The 18,818-nt window shown below is 42.2% G+C and overlaps 1 protein-coding gene across 1 annotated transcript in view; it reads left to right on the top strand.

Annotated features, from left to right (window-relative positions):
• The window catches only part of HFM1 (helicase for meiosis 1), a 236,775-nt gene that overhangs the window by 206,906 nt on the left and 11,051 nt on the right, over window positions 1-18,818 (top strand). Inside the window, exons 34-37 of the mRNA XM_088444870.1 lie at window positions 2,195-2,289; window positions 4,683-4,685; window positions 9,881-10,090; window positions 17,353-17,452. Coding sequence (XP_088300996.1) covers window positions 2,195-2,289; window positions 4,683-4,685; window positions 9,881-10,090; window positions 17,353-17,452 — 408 coding nt within the window. The remainder of the gene's footprint in view (window positions 1-2,194; window positions 2,290-4,682; window positions 4,686-9,880; window positions 10,091-17,352; window positions 17,453-18,818) is intronic.

The following is an 18,818-nucleotide window of genomic DNA, read 5'->3' as shown; positions in this document are numbered from 1 at the left end:
TGGGAATGGACTTCTCCAACGTGGTGGCCACACCATTCATTTGAACTATCCAGAATGCTGGACAAATTGGGATCGATGACACAGTGTATTTTTCTGCTGGATGGACTGCAAATGGTTATCAAGCAATGCAACGTAGCAGTTACCAGTCAATGACATGTTCAGACACCACAGTGGACCCAACCCATGTCACGTGAACACACCCCACAACATTATGGAACCACCACCAGCCTGCATGGTGCCTTGTTGACAACTGGGGTCCATGGCCTCAAGGGGTCTGCGCCACATCAAAACCCTACCATCAGCCTGAAATAACTGGAACTGTGACTTATTGGACCACGCCACATGTTGCCAGTCCTCCAGGGTCCAATTAGTGACATAGCAAGCCCAGATGAATCGCTGTATCCAGTGTCGTAGTGTTAACAGGGTACCCTTCTGCTCCCATATCCCATGGAAGCTAAAGAACGCTGTACTGACCTGCTGGATATGCGTCTGGTACCTGAATGTGTATGTGATTTTACACAGACAATTCTGGCCAGACGCAGCTGGCCACGATCATTAAGCACCCGTGGTTGGCCACTGCACTGTCCATGGTGGATGGTAATGCCTTCCATGAGGTATTCCCAGTACACATGTGACATCGTAGATTGAGGAATGTTGAATGTCACAACTTCAGAAATGGAATGTTTCCTTCCATTGGGCCCTACTATCATGCCCCGTTCGATCTCCGATAATTCACACCGCCTTGCCATAGCTGCCTAGCTGGTGATGTCAGATTATAACTGATGCAGGTCTGACGTCACAGTACGATGATACCACCTACCATTACCTTTACATACTACTATCCTATAGCTTTTGGCACTTCAGTGTATATTAGGAAAAAGAGAACTGTTTTGTGCCTTGTGCACTGTAGTTTTGATGGCAACATTTAATACTAATTGCTGGCGTGGCCCCGGGTTGGACTGGCCCCCCGGAGAGCTGGGTAAATCCCCAGTGGGCCCCCGTGCTTAAAAGTTCCATCCACTGTCACGGAGGGCCGTAGTCTAAATAGCCGCTAATGACTGTAGAATACAGTTACAGTGACCAGCGGATGCTGACATAGTTCTGTGCCATAGCAGACATCAAGGTTGAGGTAGGGGGGAGTGGAGCCTAAGTGCACTGCCTGCCGTCACTCATATCAGATGTGGGCCAGCTGTCAGATCCTGTGACCTGACGGGCTTGCAGTAATTGACATCAGCAGGGGTCTGGAGCATGAGGACTCTACACTGGTCCCTCTGGCATGGACATCAGATAGACAGGAGGAGGTAGAGCCAGAAGTGACAAGAAGGCAAATGCTGCATCTAGGTTCATCCAGACTGAATTTGTTAGGACATGTGTAGTCTAATTTACCTACAACTGGTAAGCCTGGCAGTGGTTACTGGGCAGCTAACTACTTCTCTGCACTACCGCTCTAACCCCTCCATGCTCACCACTACCTACCTGCACTACTCCCAACCCCTCCTTACCAAACACTATCTCTCTGCACTACCTCCCTGACACATTAATATTTACCACTACCTTTTACACCACCTCACTGACATTTTCATACACACTACCTCTCTGCATTACCCCTGATCGCTCCATATCACACACTACCGTAGTGTGTGATATGGATCGATCAGGGGGTAATGCTCTATCCCCATGAACCCTTCTACCAAACACTAGCTCTCTGCACTACCTACCTGACCCCTGCATACTCACCACCACTCTGCACTACCCCCTTACCCTTCCATCCCAACTAGCTTCCTGTAGTCTGTGCTATACCACTGACCCCTCCATAATAACACTAGCTCTCTGAGTAGATCACTGACCCCTCTCCCTATATACTGTATATATATATATATATATATATATATAGTCATAGCCTCTGCATTTAGTCTCCCTTGAGTTCAACTATGCAGCATCTAGACCCACCTTTGCAGTACATTGTGTTCTCTGGAAGTGTTGTATTAGTTTATGTGTCAGTGCTCTGTGGCTACTAGGCATCCAGAAACCCATGATTGTTCAGCAAAAATGTTTTATTGCATAAATACACCATAAGCTACTGGACACATAGATAATCATTATGGAAATGTGCTAGCATTTCGTTCTCTTTTATTAGTGATGTCATATTTAAAAAAAAAATTATAATATGTACTCCCCTCTGTTCCCTATGAAGGTCTACACATCTGACAGCTCCTGGGCAAGCAGATTTGCGACAAGAACCTTTTCATAGTACGAGAAATTATACAGAACAACCACAAGATGGCGCACGTAGGTTGGAGATATGATACAGTATACTGTACATCTGTATTGAGCTATTGGATGAGCAAATTATGTTGTCATGAACAATAATAAATGTCACTGAATTTATTCCTATTATATCCACTTAATTTTATTATCAGATAACTAGTTATTTTTCATACTGCACAATTCTTCCAATAAGAAATTACAGATGAGCATATATATCTGTCCAGTACTATAGTGTAGATTAACATATAATTTAATGTGTCAGATCAGTTAAAACAACAATTATTATTATTAACATTTATCTATATAGTGCCAGTATACTCTGCATTGTTTTACAATTGATAACAAATACAGTAATAAAATTAACTAACTGTCAAAGAGGTAAGACTACCCTGCTCACACACTTACAATCTATTAGAAAAGAGTTTGATTATACTTGCTAACTTTTGCTTCAAAAGATTCTGGTGGGCAGGTCAAAGTGGCAAGTGCAATGGGCATAGTGATGTAATATGCATTAATATAGCCACCGTCACAGCAAATGTTATCATCAAGCCCCTGCCTACTTCATTTGGAAGGTGGGTAGGATTTTCACTAGGAAGGTGGGTAGGATCTAGGGGGGTCTCATGCTCTCTCAGGAGGTAGGGTGAGCTCCCCAAAAATTCAGGATTCTCCCAGACATTAGGGATGGCCATTAACCATCAATGCTATGATCCCCTGGTTATGTGCCATTGATGGCAGTCACACAGCAATAATTTTGCGTTGGAGCCCAGGGATTAGCCCTGTCCCCTGTTGCACCGCTAAGCTCTGCCCCCATACCTGATATGTGCCACAGCAGAGATGACCATATATGGTGCGAACTTTCGATGGCTCTCCGTCGTTGGCTTCATGCCATTGATGTTAAGCACCAATTGGACCATTGATGGTGACAGCAGATGGTTCACCATTGTTGCTTAACTAGTTTGTTCGAGAACGTTGTAGAGGCAGTAATGTATCTATAATGGGTGCAAGGTATTCATTGAATTTACTTTGTGGCTGATTGTGCCATTCTTGCAGTCCTTCCAATTTTTTCTGGAGAAATTGCGCATAAGGCACAGTGCCAGGGTCTTCAGTGCGTGCGCCAGAACATTCTCCAGCGTGATTTCTACAAAGAGGGAGGAGCCCATGGCAATTGCACGTGTGCCCCTCCTGTGTTATAATGTTCCTGTGTAGATGAGTGGTAATCAAGTACCTAAGGTGATTAAAAAGTGGTTCATAAATCTTAAGAGGTGTGTTTTCAGGGAATACTTGAAGATTTTGGTAGCGGGAGGAGAACATCCAAGTAAAACAGGGCCTGTCTAAGTACAGTATCTTAGGTCTGTTTCCCAAATTCAATCTATCTCCAAATCATGTTACATGCATGACAAGACATGACAAGAAGCATGTCCAGAATGTGCATGTATCTCGCACATGACACTGCAAAAATTTGAATTCATGCAATTATAATCTCCTGCATTGACTGTTGTAATTCCCTTCTTACTAGTTTTCACTTACCCATACACAATGGCTAGACACATTTTTCTAGCAATAATAAAGATACTTCTACACACATGCAAAGTTGTCCTGAAAAAGCTCCAAGTACAGAGCGAAACTAGTCGATAGAAAGGTTAATAATACCCAAAGGCTACTCCTGGAAGTCCTGATATACCTGTCCTGCCGCAGCGTATTGTCAGCCTGTAGCATTGAACTGAGAGAATACCACCACCTAAAACTAAAAGGCAAGTGACTAAGAAAGGAAAGACCCGGTGATAATTGGTGCTTTATACACCACAGCGGCCGCTGGGAATACACGCGCTATGGCCTCTCCTGAAGTCGGAGGAAAGACACCAAGCAGCAGAGTGCTGCTGTCTTCACCTACGAGCCTGCACTGGAGGACCAGTGTGGTGTGTATGTAAAGAGTCAACACACCGCATTAAGAACTTTGTGATCTGAACCCATGTATACAGGCTGATTAAGGACACAAAGTAACTATCTCAAATTGCTGGTGAGCACTTTATATATTATATCTATCTCTCAAACACGCAGGAGAATGTAATAGGCCTCACTGATTAGTGAGATGACAGACTTGAACTTTTATGGGTAACTATTTACAAATACTACAAAATTAAATATTGCAGCCAAAAGTGATATTATTTCAAGCTATTTTCATGTAGATTTTTTTTTTATTATAATACATTTGCATACTTGCTATATGATATGTGTGTTTTAGATATGTTAAGTGTCTGTGTCTATTAAATATGTATGTTTATTGAGAGAAGCCTTGTTAAATTGAATTTGAGTCAAGTGATACGAAATACAGTATACTATTTTATATATAAAATCCACGTATAAGCGCAATCCATTTTTTTTAGTTTTTTTTAGTTGCAGTTAAATGGAGCCAGCTGGTACTGGCTAATTGGATTAGCAGCATATAGTGTGAAAATAATAATCTCTTTTAACAAACATAAAAGCGCAAGGCTAAATAGCTGTCAGGTAACTGACATGCTATAGATATACACATGCAAAGTGCATCGTTTAGGGTTGGACGTATTCCCACCACTGATACATAGTTCAACGTAAGTCAGTTTTCTTACACGTTTCTTGCTTGTTTTTGCACTATGCATGCTCCAGAGATGAGTGTGTGCAACTGCGGGCAATGCATTGTCATAAACAACTCATTCACATCTTCAGCTGTGAGTGAAGAGGTTTAGCTAGGTGGTAACCGGGCATTTACACCTCTTCTCATTTTAGCGATATTGTCAATGGCAGTGTGGACAATGCAGTCATAAAGTGCCGTCTAGCGCCATCTTACCAGGTCTGCCAGCAGTTGAATGCCCTTTGGATGCCCACTGGTCTCTCTGGCAGGTCCTAATGCCCTTGTTCTGCTTTTCTTTTTGGTTTGCTGGTGTCCAAGGGGTGAGCTTTCGGCTCCCACTGATTTAAAAATGAAGGTGCCGGGTAATGTCACCCTCGTGCAAGTTCAAGTCAAACCCAGCCTATATAAAGCTCAGTCTGAGCACTGATCAATGCCAGTGTATTGGATTGTGAATCCCTAGCTCCAGCATTAACGCTATTGTGTTTGATTTTTTATGTACCTGACTTTGCTTATCCCTGACTACAATGCTGTGTCTGTGATCCAGATTCCTGCTAGTTACTTAATTTATGAACCTCTGCCTGTTACCCTGACCTCTTGCCTGATCATCGTTCAGAACCATTGCCTGCCCCCAGCCGCAAAGTTCATACCTCCTTGCGGGGTTCTTGGTGAAGACTAGGGAGTCCATCAGAATCCGTGCCTGAACACTGCTAGCATCAATCCTTGACTGGCTAAAAAAATCCTAATATCCAGCTTGAGACCACGACATATGCAGAGCAGTGTATACGTGTAATTACGCCTGTGTTCAGAAGGTTCTTTTGCACGACGGATAGGGGTGATACAATTGATAATGATGATGGCTATGAATCCAAGCCTACAGATTTGCGCAGCCTGGTCACAGAAATGCAATTCTGCATATGGGCAAATATCCGCATTTAGGGCCTGATTCATTACGGGTCGCAAATGCAGACCCGTAATGGATTACGCATGCAGACCCACTGCGAAAATAGATTGCAATGCCATAGCAGCCTAAAATAAGGACGCCCACTTTACCATACACACATCCATAATACTTTGCAAGTCTGCAAAACCATCGGTAACATCGAGTACCATCGGAGCCTCATGCACACTTGCACAAGGTCTGACCTTACTCAGAAATTGCTAACCTCATCGCATGCAGTGAAAGCCCAAGCTGCGTATGGCATCGCAGTGGTTAATTTTACACGCCTCTTTAACAGCATTCAAACACACTGGCACGCCTGTGTTTCGCCAATCGCAGTGAAATCAGCCATCTGCGTGTGTAATCGTAGTTGCAATCCGTAATTAATCAGGCCCTTAGTTCCATGTACACAATGCAGGAGCAGTCACAGCTGGCTTGCGATCAACTCTGCATAAGCCCCAAAATATTTATAGAAAAAGACATATAATTAAAATTTATGCTGAGTCAGCCATATCTCAAATGGTGCCCAACTCTCATATGCCTGCCAGAAATATGCTGGTATTTGTGGCAGGCATATGAGAGGCATAAAAGTGCATATAGTTGTGCCTGTCATTGTGTGTAAAAAGGTGGCTTGTCGATGTTGCCGTGCGTCTTGGTAGCGCCACTTCACTTAAAATGTGTCTTATTCGCAAAACGATGCGAATAGGATGCTGATTAAAATTATATTCCTATATTCCTTGTGCAACTGTGGTTATATCTGCATACAAAATGCTACGTTACAGTGTCGGCGGCTGTGATACTGTGACGTAGCATTACACATGCAGATATAACCGCAGTTGCACACAGAATATAGGCATGCCGCATATCACTTAATCAGCATAAGCTGTTTGTATGTACTTTTCACATTGTTTTGCCAATATGATGCATTTTATTTTTAAAGGAGAATTTGCACGAAAAGACTCTCTGCGCTACCGACACGTGCCATGGCATGACTAGAAGGGCTGTTTAACGCGCAAGAATGACAAATCTGTGTATTTACTATTATTAATAAATGCAAAAGTCACATTTTAAATATAAAACCTCCACGTTGTTTGCCCCTTTAAAACATAATAGAGATCTGTTACAAGTGCGCAGGGATAATGATGACTGGCTATTTGAATAAGCTTATGTATGGGAGTGGTGCAGTTACAACTCTATACGGTCATATATATGTATTTAGTTCCATACATACAGTGCATGTGTAATTGCAGCTACTTACTGTACATGCCACTCTGAATAGGCCCATTGGTGAAGCACCTTTTTACCGATCAGAGCACTCTTCATATTGGAAAGCACACGTGTGTATAACCATGTGATAAGCCTTTAGAACCAGAACCATATGTTTTACCTATAACTCCCACCTTTCTCAAAAAGTCAGGTATGCTTTATGGTACTTAGATGCTATGATGACTTCAACTTGGGTAGTAATAGCTTTCCAATAGTTAGTTTAATTCTAAAGAGTATATGTATCCCACATCTGGTCCAACAAATACACACTACAAATGAAACCACAGGCAAAGTTCAACAGTTTAATCCTAATATTTTAATAAAAAAAATACCAAGTGAAATAATAGAGATAATAAATGTTTAACAAAAAAACACAAACTTCTCTAATATCAAGGGCAGAGGTAAAATAAATAGTCAGGAACACTCTCTCCAAGTCAGAGATAAGCTGAAGTTAAAAAACGAGTAAATTTACTATGCGTCATTGGGCCTGATTCAGAGGTGCACGCTATCGCAGCTGCAACTTCTTCTTTTGCCACATCGGAGGTTGCACCAGCCCTATGGAGGCACACAATCTCTGTGTAAAAATGGTGCTGGTGTCAGTGCAACTGCGGCAAAAGCTGTAGACGTTGACTGCGACATGCCCACTTTTGGCTAGCCATCCCCCTGTTACCACTCAGAAACACCCACTGAATTTGCCTGTCTCTGCGGTAAATTGACTAAGTTGAAACACTCACAGCATCACTGAAACACAGGATACTTTTGCCAGCTGAAACAATCAAATTTACCAAGAATCGTGATTTTCTGCATTGTGCTTTTCGATGGTGTACATACAGTATGTGATCATGTTTATCCCCGATTTCCCAGTTACTCACGCGAACATGCAGCCTGCATCTATCAGTGAGATACATGCAGGCTGCATGTGTGTATAAAAAAGTAAAAAAAATGGCATGTCCAGCCAGTCCTGGTTCTAAAAATACGGGTGACAAAACGTGTAGGGTTCCCCCATATTTTATGAATCAGCACTGTGCTCTCTGAGCCAGTCCTGGTTTTAAAAATACGGGGAAAGAATGGCGTGGGGGGTCCCCATATATTTAAAGCCACACCGGACTCAAACTAGCCAGGGTGTAATGCCACAGCCAGGGGACCCTTTCACCGGGTCACCTGGGCTAAAGCATTAACACCCCAAGCTAGTCAGCCCAGGTCGGGAAAACTACATAGTTTTTTTTAAATTTAACCCTTTTTTGGCTAATAACAGGAAGAAGCATACACAGATCACACCGATCTTTGGGCCTGATTCAGTAGGGATCGCAAGTGCTAAGATGCACGTGGTCGGGCATCTCAGTGCGCATGCACGAATTAGCCACTGCGATTGGGAAGGAGATTGCAGTGTGTACGCAGACCCATCGCAGAGTGATTGACAGGAAGTACCGTTTGTGGGTGGTGACGAGGGGTGGTCGAGCAAATGCAGGCGTGTCAGTGCGTTTGAATGCCATTACAGGGGCGTGCATAATTAAGCCCCTGTGACAGCATACACAGCCTGACCTCTAGATACCAACAGGAAGTTTAGCAGTTTGTGAGTGAGGTCTGACTTGCCTTAATTGTGCGTGTGGCTCTGATGGTACTTGATGGTACTGATGTTTTCGCAGACATGCTAGGTGTTATGGATGTGAGTAAAGGGAAGTGGGCGTCTTTATGTTGTGCTGTGGTGGTATTGCGATTGCACTCATTTGCATAATTTTGCAGTAGAACTGCATCAGCGATCCTTGCTGAATCAGGCCCTGTGTATGTTTCTTCCAAACACGCAGCTCAGGAGTCTATTTGAAACTTCTATTTTGGACTGACGGCCTGATTCAGCTTTGGGAATAGGATGAGAATCAGCACTTAACTGTGTACCTAGACAAACCATGTTGCAATGCAAGGGGTGTAAATATATTAAAAGAAATTGCATGTGGGGTAAATACTGGCTGCTTTTGTATGTAGCCCACAAATACAGCACAGCTTTATTATGACACTGCACTATTTGGACACACTCCTCCCAAATCTAAATCTCTCTGCACATTTTAAATCTGCCCCACTTGCAGTGCAGCATGGTTTCACCAAGATGATCAGTTAAGTGCTAAATCTCACTCTATTCCCAAAGCTGAATCAGGCCCTGAGTTTGCTAAATTTACACCCGCGATTATAATCACGATTCTTGGTAAATTCCCGATTTGTATTCCTGGCTAAGAAAAGTACTGTGAGTTTAGCCGATGGTGTATTTATCTCTATTTGTGTTTTCACCCGTGTTTTAAAGAGAGTTTCTTGATTTCTCACTCGAGTTTGCCTTTAGTAAATTTCCGAGTTCTAAAAAATGGCCAAACACACCCGTGATTGCAATCTCGACCAGACACGGAGCTTAGTAAAGTTACCCTCTTCGTTCAAAATTTTTCTGCAGCTTTTGGTGGCAATCATCGGGATGCATGCGCACTGCAACCAGAACACATGCACAGACTGAAAACATCGGCCATATATATAATCATGCTCTGTCTGTACGAGCAAGAATGCTAACTAGGCACAGTTGTACACGCACTGCATCTATTAATATTCTATGTTTAGGAAACAACTTTAATAGAGTTTTACAAAATTAACTATTATAAGGTCCAATAGATCGTGAGATTTATTATCATTTTAATACAAATTATTGTTCAAGTGGTTTATTTAAGTTTGGTCCAAAAACTGTATAAATATATGTTTTGTAATTACAGTATGTGTTGACTAATTTGCTTCTATGTTATATTTTCTGTGCATGTTACATTTTGTAGGATGCTCATATTCTGGGGAAAAAAAACAGCGAAGTGGAAGTATAATACAGTCTCACAGTAATTGGAAAGATGCCGACAGAAACATCTCATGGTCACTGGAACCAGTAAATGTGTCATTTGATTTAGGAAATGATGTTTGGGATGATTTTGATGACGACAACCTGCTGGATGCCAGCAACTTTCTAACTAAAACAGAGACACATATTTCAGGTAAAGCCATATAACCACAGATAAACTAATGTTTTATATTAGGCTAAGACTACAAGCGATTTTTAGTTAAGTGATATAATAGCACAATAACAGATATATAATAACAAATTGCAATTGTGAGATTGAATACAAAAAAATCCACATGCTCTTACTTATCCTTTTGGTCTTTTTTTCAATGACACTTTTTAAATGCTTTTTAGTACACTTTAAAGAGAACATTATACTAGGTTCTGAACTAAACTATTCAATTGTGAGATTGTATACAAAAGCCACATGCTTTTAATTATCCTTTATTTTTCAGTTACACTTTTTACAGTTATTTAGTACACTTTAAAAAGAACAATACTAGGTTTTATACTATTGTTGTCTTTGCTTATTACTTAGTGTTTTGTGTACTAAGTAGGAAATAAAGGAAAAAAAATGGGTTTTTAGGTTGTGCTGCGACGGCATAGCGATCTCACTGGATTAGCATACTATAACAGTGAGACTGCGTGTGTAATCTCTATTGCAATCGCAGTTGCGATCCGTAATGAATCAGGCCCAAAGACAATTATATTGACATTAGACAAACTTGCAGAGCTGGACAAAGGTGGCTTTCCATTGGAGGAAACAAAAGTTATGGATGCACAATATATAATCTTATGTAATTGTTTTCTAACTGTTATTTGAATCTATATTTTTAAATGCTAAAATATTTTAGGTAAAAAATGAGTGTAAATGTATTTCTGAACTTCCATCAAATAAGTGAAACCCTGAATCACTAGCAGTGACAATGGGCCTGATTTAGAGTTTTACGCTATTGCCACTGCAGCTGTAATATGCAAACGTCGCAGCCACTGGGATATGTACAGTATTGAGATGCCCATCGGTGTCTTTGCAAAGCCAAGCATCTGGGTACAAGGATGCAGTATAGGTCGCAGATCATTTCATGTTAGCAGTCATGAGTAACTCTATGGTTGCACAGAATGGCCGCAGGAAATGAGGCACCGTAGCCAAGTCTACTGCCTATGGAATTGCAGACTCCATATGTGACCTTCCCCCGCCCGAAAGGGTCGCGTCACACCTTAGTTTTTAGACAGCACTCCCCGTTACACCCCCCAAACGCTCCCAGACTGTCAATCACACAGCAAGTAAATACTCGCTGCAATCAACTACGGTAATGTACCTTGACACGTGTACAGTGCGACTCAGACGCATGTGCGAATGACCGATAAACGCTCAACATCTCTGAATCAAGCCCCATGTACACTTTTCCACAAAGAATGCTTTACATTCTGCGTTACATTAAAGGGCCATCACCTCAGAGTGCTCATGATGCAGTGACAGGTTTCCCTCTAAGTGTAAGTGGGAATGATTACAGTCCCGGATATACAACCCTTTAGCTTGCATACAATGGTGGTCACATACTGTATTTCAAACTTTTTCACTGTAAGAAAGGCCTTGTTACTATTAACAATGTGTTACTTACTAAGAATCACCTTAATGAAACTGTTAAAAAATACAGTATATAATTATGTCATTGATGCCTAATTAGAAGGGCTAATATGACATCAGCATATTTCCAGCACAGCAGAGAAAAAACTTTTCCAATTATATATTTGATGTCTAATCCTGTACATACATTTAGTTCCCAACTAAATTATTTTGTCTAGATTGTATTTATTTATTTATTATTTAATTGGTTATTTATTTATTTTATTTATATTTTTGTAAATTAATTTGTTCTAAACAGATATTTCGGGTATCTGTAATAGACTGCAGACTTCAAGCATTGGTGAGTCCTGTCCAAGACTACCCGTCGTTCCTGATGTTTTAAAATAGCAGTCATTTAAAAGGCAAAATCAACCTGGTTTTGCCTTTTAAATGACTGCTACTTTAATAAAGTCTGCTGCCTATTACAAACATCCATGTTTGATTGTGCCCATTATACTGGGGTAAAATACTACACAAAATAACGATACCTTATTTTGCACCAGTTTTATTTATTTTAATAGTACTATATAATCTAATGATGATGAATCTTATTATCCAGTAATTGAGCGCTTACAATCTGAAGAGGAACATAAACAAGACATAAGGGGCCTCATTCAGAGTGAGACGCAATTGGCACCTAAGCGCAAATGTAAAATACGCACAGGAAAAAATAGAATATTGCTGCCTATGCAGCGTTGCCTGCAAACATGAAATACCTGCGACCAGCTTATAGATAGCAAATGCACCTCCCTCTCACTGCAAATAGGAGCAGATGCACCAGGAGTATGACAGAAGGTGTGGCTTCACTTTGAGAACAATATCACATAGAGCCTATTAAAAGCAAATCAAGCAAGACACAAATATAACATTTTAACTTTTTTTCAAGTCCAGTCCATGTAACAGCAGCCTTCCCTCTCTCAAATAGAGTAGGAAACATGCTTTATTTATTTTTAAGTAAGTGTTCAGTACACTTCAATCCTGCTATTAAATCGAAGCAGTTATACTGTATTTGCATAATTGGGTGATTCTTAGACACATTCTGCAAATCAGGTAGAGCCAGTACCAATTATCAGCAGCAGCAGCTGCAACTTGCACCAGGGATCGAGACAATGCAAGTTATCCCCCTCCAAAAAAGTGGACTTGTGGGAAAGAGGGGAAAAGAGACAGAGGGCCTGATTCATTACTGATCGCAACTGAGATTATGCACACAATCAGCCAATTGTTGCGTTCTGTGTACGCATATGCATCTCAGTGTGCGTGCGCGAACCGGCCAGTGTGATCGAGACTGCGATTGCAGTGACTACGCAGACCCATCGCAGAGTGATTGACAGGAAGTGCTGTTTGTGGGTTGTGACGGGGGGGCGGCAAAACGCAGGCTTGCCAGGGCGTTGAACATCGTTACAGGATTGTGCATAAATTATCCACTGTGATGCCGTACGCAGCCTGAGTACTCATAGCGTGCAATGAAGTTAGCAATTTCTGAGTAAGGGCAGAGCTGGAACAACTGTGCTTGAGGCTGTGATGGTACTCAATATTACCGATGGTTTTGCAGTCTTTCTAAAGATAACGTATATGTATAAGGTTAAGTGGGCGTCCTTATATTGTGCTGCAGCGGCATAGCGATCGCATTGGATTAGCATATGATCGCAGTGAGACTGCGTGCGTAATCGCTATTGCAATCGCAGTTGCGATACATAAAGAATAAGACCAAGAGACAGTAAAAAAGGATAAGAGACAGACAGGAGGGAGGGTAGAGGAGGGGACGGGGACAGAGAGGAGGGGAGGGGATAGACTAGATAAGATGAGGGGATAGAAAGATAAATAGGAATAGGCAGAAATAGAAGACATTAAATAGTCAGAAGAAAAAAAGCCTAGCTACAGCTACATGCAGATTTATACATGTCACGCACTTGTGACCAGGTACAGGACTGGTCCAAAATACAAATTATTACATAAATTAGTATTTTCACTTTACTGGTAAAGCAATTTATTCTTACCATGAGTTAAGAAAAACAGTGCTGTGTTATGATATTCAAATAATAACAAAATAGGACTAGATAGAAATATATTATGCTGCAGTTTATTATACAGTACAGTTGCTCATTCCATGTAATTGACTGCTCCATCAGCAGTCTATTTGAGAAGCAATGAGATTTGGATTATATATTAAAAAAACAATGGATCCGCTATAATAAGTTTGGAGGAAAGATCTGATGTTTAAATAACGAGGGAATATCTGTCAATCAATTAGAACTAGAATAACAAATGTATCCAACTGAGTTATACCCAGGGCCGGTGCAAGGTTTCAGGGCGCCCTAGGTAAAGGTTCACAATGCCGCCCCTGTTTTCCCCCAAACCCTCCGCCCAGCTCACAGACACATACACAGCGCCCTAATAATAGTCACATGACCTGAATTAAAGGGATGATTTCCCCTACCGTGCCCCCAGTAGTAAGGGCCCCTGTAGGGCCCCTGTAGTGCCCCCAGTTGTAATGCCCTTTTAGTGCCCCCAGTAGTAATGCCTTTGTAGTGCCCCCCAGTAGTAATGCTCCCTGCAGTGCCCCTAGAAGTAATGCTTCCTGCAGTGCCCCCAGTAGTTATGCTCCCTGCAGTGCCCCCAGTAGTAATGCCCCTTGAAGTGCCCCCAGTAGTAAGGGCCCTGTAGTGCCCCCAGTTGTAGTGCTCCAAATAGCACCTCCATATGATGTCCCCAGTAGTAAGTAAGGCCCCTGTAGTAAACCCCCCCCCCGCGCATAGACACACACACACACAAAAAAATAAAAATACTTACCTTAAACCCCGCTCCAGTGCCTGCTGCTGTCCGTCCCCGGCGCCCGCTCCTCTGAGCTATGGGAGTGACGTCATGGCGCCCGCCAAATGGAGGGTGCAGGGAGTGCGATCACTGGGTCGGCGGGCCCCTTAAGTGTCCTGGCCCCATAGCAACCGCACCCCCTGCACCCTCCGTAATTAGGTGGACTCAGAAGCATCCTCTAGTGGCCGGCACACCTAGGTAGCTGCCTAAGCTTGCATAGTGGTAGCGCCGTCCCTGGTTATACCCCTTTTACACTGAGCTAAAAATCCCGGGTTGATGCGCATCAACACAGTATTTTAGTCAATGTAAATGGATCCACCCGGGTCCAGGGACCCAGGGATCCAACTCAGGTATTTTGCAGGGTTGGCCACGGGTCGTTCCTTTGCCACCCTGCAGTGTAATCAACGAGATCCTGGTCACCGAGTGGCCGGCTTCAGTGGAGGTTGGAGATGACACCATCTCCAAGCATCCACTTCAACGCCGGAAGAGGCAGGTCATCGCAGACATGGCTCCGGTGCGAACTGCGCCGATTCGGGAATATCCTGGGTCGGCGCCGGAGAAGTTCCAGGTCTGATCCGGATTGGAACCCTGTTCCAACCTCCTGGTCAGACCCGGAACTTTGGTATATTAGCGGTATAAGATACATACTAATAAATAAATGAAGTCTTTCACACAGGATAACTCCATGAAGTTAATTAACCTTAATATGAGAACAATATAACAAACGATAGATTAGCAAATATTCAGTGTAGAAATACAAAAATAAAATAATCTCTGAAAAAATGTAAAATCCAATAAAGGTTATCTGTATAAAATACATTTTCTAGAGGACAGAATGTTGCTGTGTTGTAAACTGCATAACAGCCATAACATATTAGACCAGGCTTAGCTAATCTATGGCTCTCCGGCTGTTGTGAAGCTACAAGTCCCAGCTTGCCCTCCCACCAATCAGCTGGAACTTGTAGTTTCACAACAGCTGGTGATCCACAGCTTGGCCAAGCCTGTATTAGGCTAACGGAGGGTTATGTAAGACATATAGATGATAGTACAACAAATCTTACAAATAAAAGGGCTGATTAAGAGTTGGAATCAAAACTCTTTGTTTGCAAATCTGCTCAATTTGGTACAGCCTCATATACCTTGGCAATAAGCATATCAGCAAGTACCAACAATTTATTTGCAATTGAGGAATAAGTGATTTCTCTTAACACATAAATTAGTAGAGGTCACCGGAATGAGTGAAATCAGAAATTGCAATAACGTACCCATAACACATTAGTATTATGAGCGTATAAATAAATGGATCACAATTAACATACTGTAACATTTCGCCAACAACACCCTGTGGAAACAAAACAGTGGTCAAATGGGCAGGTGGAGGGCCTCATTCAGATATGTACATAAACTTGATGGTATACGTACATATCCAATGTTTGTTGGTCTGCATATGCACAGGACCCGTTCTGCGCACGTGCAGAATGAGTCCTGCATGTTAGCACGTAGTGCCCACAAGAAGCAGCATGACTGACATTCTGCGGCTGTTTGGGGGCGTCGATGGGCTACATTCCCGTCACCCACGTATCCTGCAGCCTGGCTTAAGCAGACTGGCTAAAGCAGTGACCATCGTGATCCGAAGCAGCGTCTACGGGCGCTGCACTTGGATTGCAGATGCATGCAGGAGGTGTCTATTTCCTACAGACACTTCTTGTTGCATTTGCATTTTAGTTGGATGGTATTGCACAGCCTCTTCCCTGCGGATGCGCAATACCAACAAAATCTGAATCAGGCCAAGAGTCTGATACACCTTGTACACAGTAACAGACAGGTGATAGTAAGTAAAATAAAAGTGGTGCTGAAGAGGCATATGAGATTACTGCACAACAGGAGGAGTTTGTCACCTCAATAAATATTCACTGCTCTCAACAAAATTTAATACTGTAGCAACTAATACCCCTTTTACACCAGAGCTAAAACTCAGGTTATTGCAGGGTTAACCCGGGTAGCTCCTTGGTGTAAAAGGGGACAGGGTTGGATTCCCGGGTGGAGTGAGCCGGCAATCTAACCCAGATAACTTGCAAGGTTTAACAAGGGAATGACCCGTGAAACCCTGCAGTGTAAATGGCGCGATCCGGGTCATGATGACCTGGAGCGCGCCGCATGCCGGCCGATTGGCCGGTTTTAGTGGCGCTTGGAGATGACGTCATCTCCAAGCGTCCACTTCCATGCTGGAAGAGCCGGGTCACTGCATACCCGGCTCCGGTGTGAATAGCGCTGACTCAGAAATATCCTGGGTCAGGGCCGGCTAATTTCCGGGTCTGATCCAGATTTGAACCCTGTTCCAAACTCCGGGTCAGGCCCAGAATTTAGGTATAAAAGCGGTATTAATGTCCCAACCACAAAGCTGTCTGTCAAATAGAACATCTTTGGAGTGGGATAAAATATACTCTTTGGAAATAAAACACCAGCTAATTAGTAACAGCTATTGGACCAGAGTGTTCCACACATTTGATATTATATTGAGCTCATACTCTGACACATTTAGGCTGTTCTGGGGCCGGAAAAGCAGCTCACTATAAGGTATATGTTAAATACATGGCTCGTCTACGATACAAAAATGGCATTTGCCTTATGTTTCATTTCTGACACCCTTAAGATTGTAACCAGTAGCTTGCTGGGTGCTTCCACCTGTGTCCTTGTTTATTACTATATTATTATTATCTTTCAAATTGTTCTCCCTCATTATGCAGCACTGAGTAGTATGTGCTATATAAATGAAGTATAATAATAAAATAGCAATACAAACTCTTTCTTTAAATAGATAAAGGAAAAGAGCAATTATTCCAACTGTTCATCATCAATGCAAGTTATGGTTTTTGTAGAATGCGGTAACTACAGATTACATAATTTGTTCTGCCAAGGTAAATTAAATATCAACCATTGAAATATGCATTTACATGAATTTCATTACTTTTCCAAAGGTTCCAAAACTGTGTCATTTAATAAGACTCATTCAAAAGCAACATTTTCATCATCCACAGAACAGAAAGAGAACAATTTAAATTCCATTCATCCAATCAAGTGAGTACTTTGATGTTATGTTTAAATCAAAGCTCCAGCGCTAATATTTGGTTGGTGCATACAGTACATCTTACTTTTTATGCCTGTTTACTGTAACTATGGGCCTTATTCAGAGTTGTACTCAAACCCGATGGTTTGCGTACAACTCTGATGTTTAATGATCGGCGCATGTACAGGATCTGCACTGCGCTTGTGCCGATCATTGGCTGGGGTGGTGGATGCAACCCCCCCTAAGTTGTAGCATGATTGACATGCTGCGACCGTTTGGGGCAGGTAAGGGGCGACACTGCTTGCATCTCCAGAAGATGGGGCGCATCGGCCTACGCATAGTTTCCGTGTTCATCTTAATTTCAGTAAACATTTAGTAGAGCGAGTTCCAGTGGCACTTACAGAATGATAAAGTATCAACAAATATTTCCAAAATCAAGGAGCCAATATGCCGCTGTACAGTGGGCTATATTTCCCATGCCAGCTGTTCTACAATGGTGCTATATCTGGTCTGGTATACAAAGTTAAACTACGTCTTATATAATGAGCTGAGCCATGCCTGGTGTGAAAGGCACAATGTTGAGCCATATCTACTGCCACATATTCAAACTTGAGCCATATCTTGTGCCAAGCATAACATCCAAAAAGATATTTTGCACGTTTCTAATTTGCAGGACCATATTAGGTGCCAAATATAATGTGCAGAACCATATTTGCTGCCTACGGTAGTCTAAAATGCAAAGTTGTCAAGTCTAATACACAGACAGGTCATAGAACTGGCTGTTTGAAAAAAAGGGGAAACATGATCAACTGCATCATGGAAAGTGTCTAACAGGTGGCAGATATTGTGTTTCTTACATGCTGAACCATCTAAACTCATTTTCATATATAAAGAGTCCCCATAGCTATAACTGCAAAGTGCAAGAATATTCTCAAACACCACTTCCAGCCGTTTCTCAGGCTGCTGCCTGCTTCATCAGGAAGTTCTACATTTCATTGCTGGCCGATCAACTTTAGGATTAGCTAAACAACAGAATCGATGACTCGAAAACAAAAGGTGAAACTTCCAATGCAAACAGATGGGTTTTATAATGCATGTATGCCATGTGACTCAGTATGCACTTGTTCTCCGAATAAACCTCTCTCCATTGTCAATTTATATGCCATCACCCGGAACTTTAAGTTCGGCTTCTGTGTTCTGAGCAGTTATCAGCTTATGTGAAACCCTGGTAAGGAATGCAGATACTAGGACTGGGAGACTGAAGGCATGTCAGATGGACATAGTCACTGGATGCAATACAATGGGAAAAGCAATATAAAGGCACTTGATAGGGGCTGAGCTGCCATACAGTTTGTATGCCCTTGTTCAGAAAAAGGG

Source organism: Taudactylus pleione, unplaced genomic scaffold, assembly GCF_031769625.1.
Source record: "Taudactylus pleione unplaced genomic scaffold, aTauple2 ptg000373l, whole genome shotgun sequence".
Taxonomy (NCBI): Eukaryota; Metazoa; Chordata; class Amphibia; order Anura; family Myobatrachidae; genus Taudactylus; species Taudactylus pleione.
Note: the sequence above shows the minus strand (reverse complement) of the source record. Positions and strands in the feature narration are given on the sequence as shown.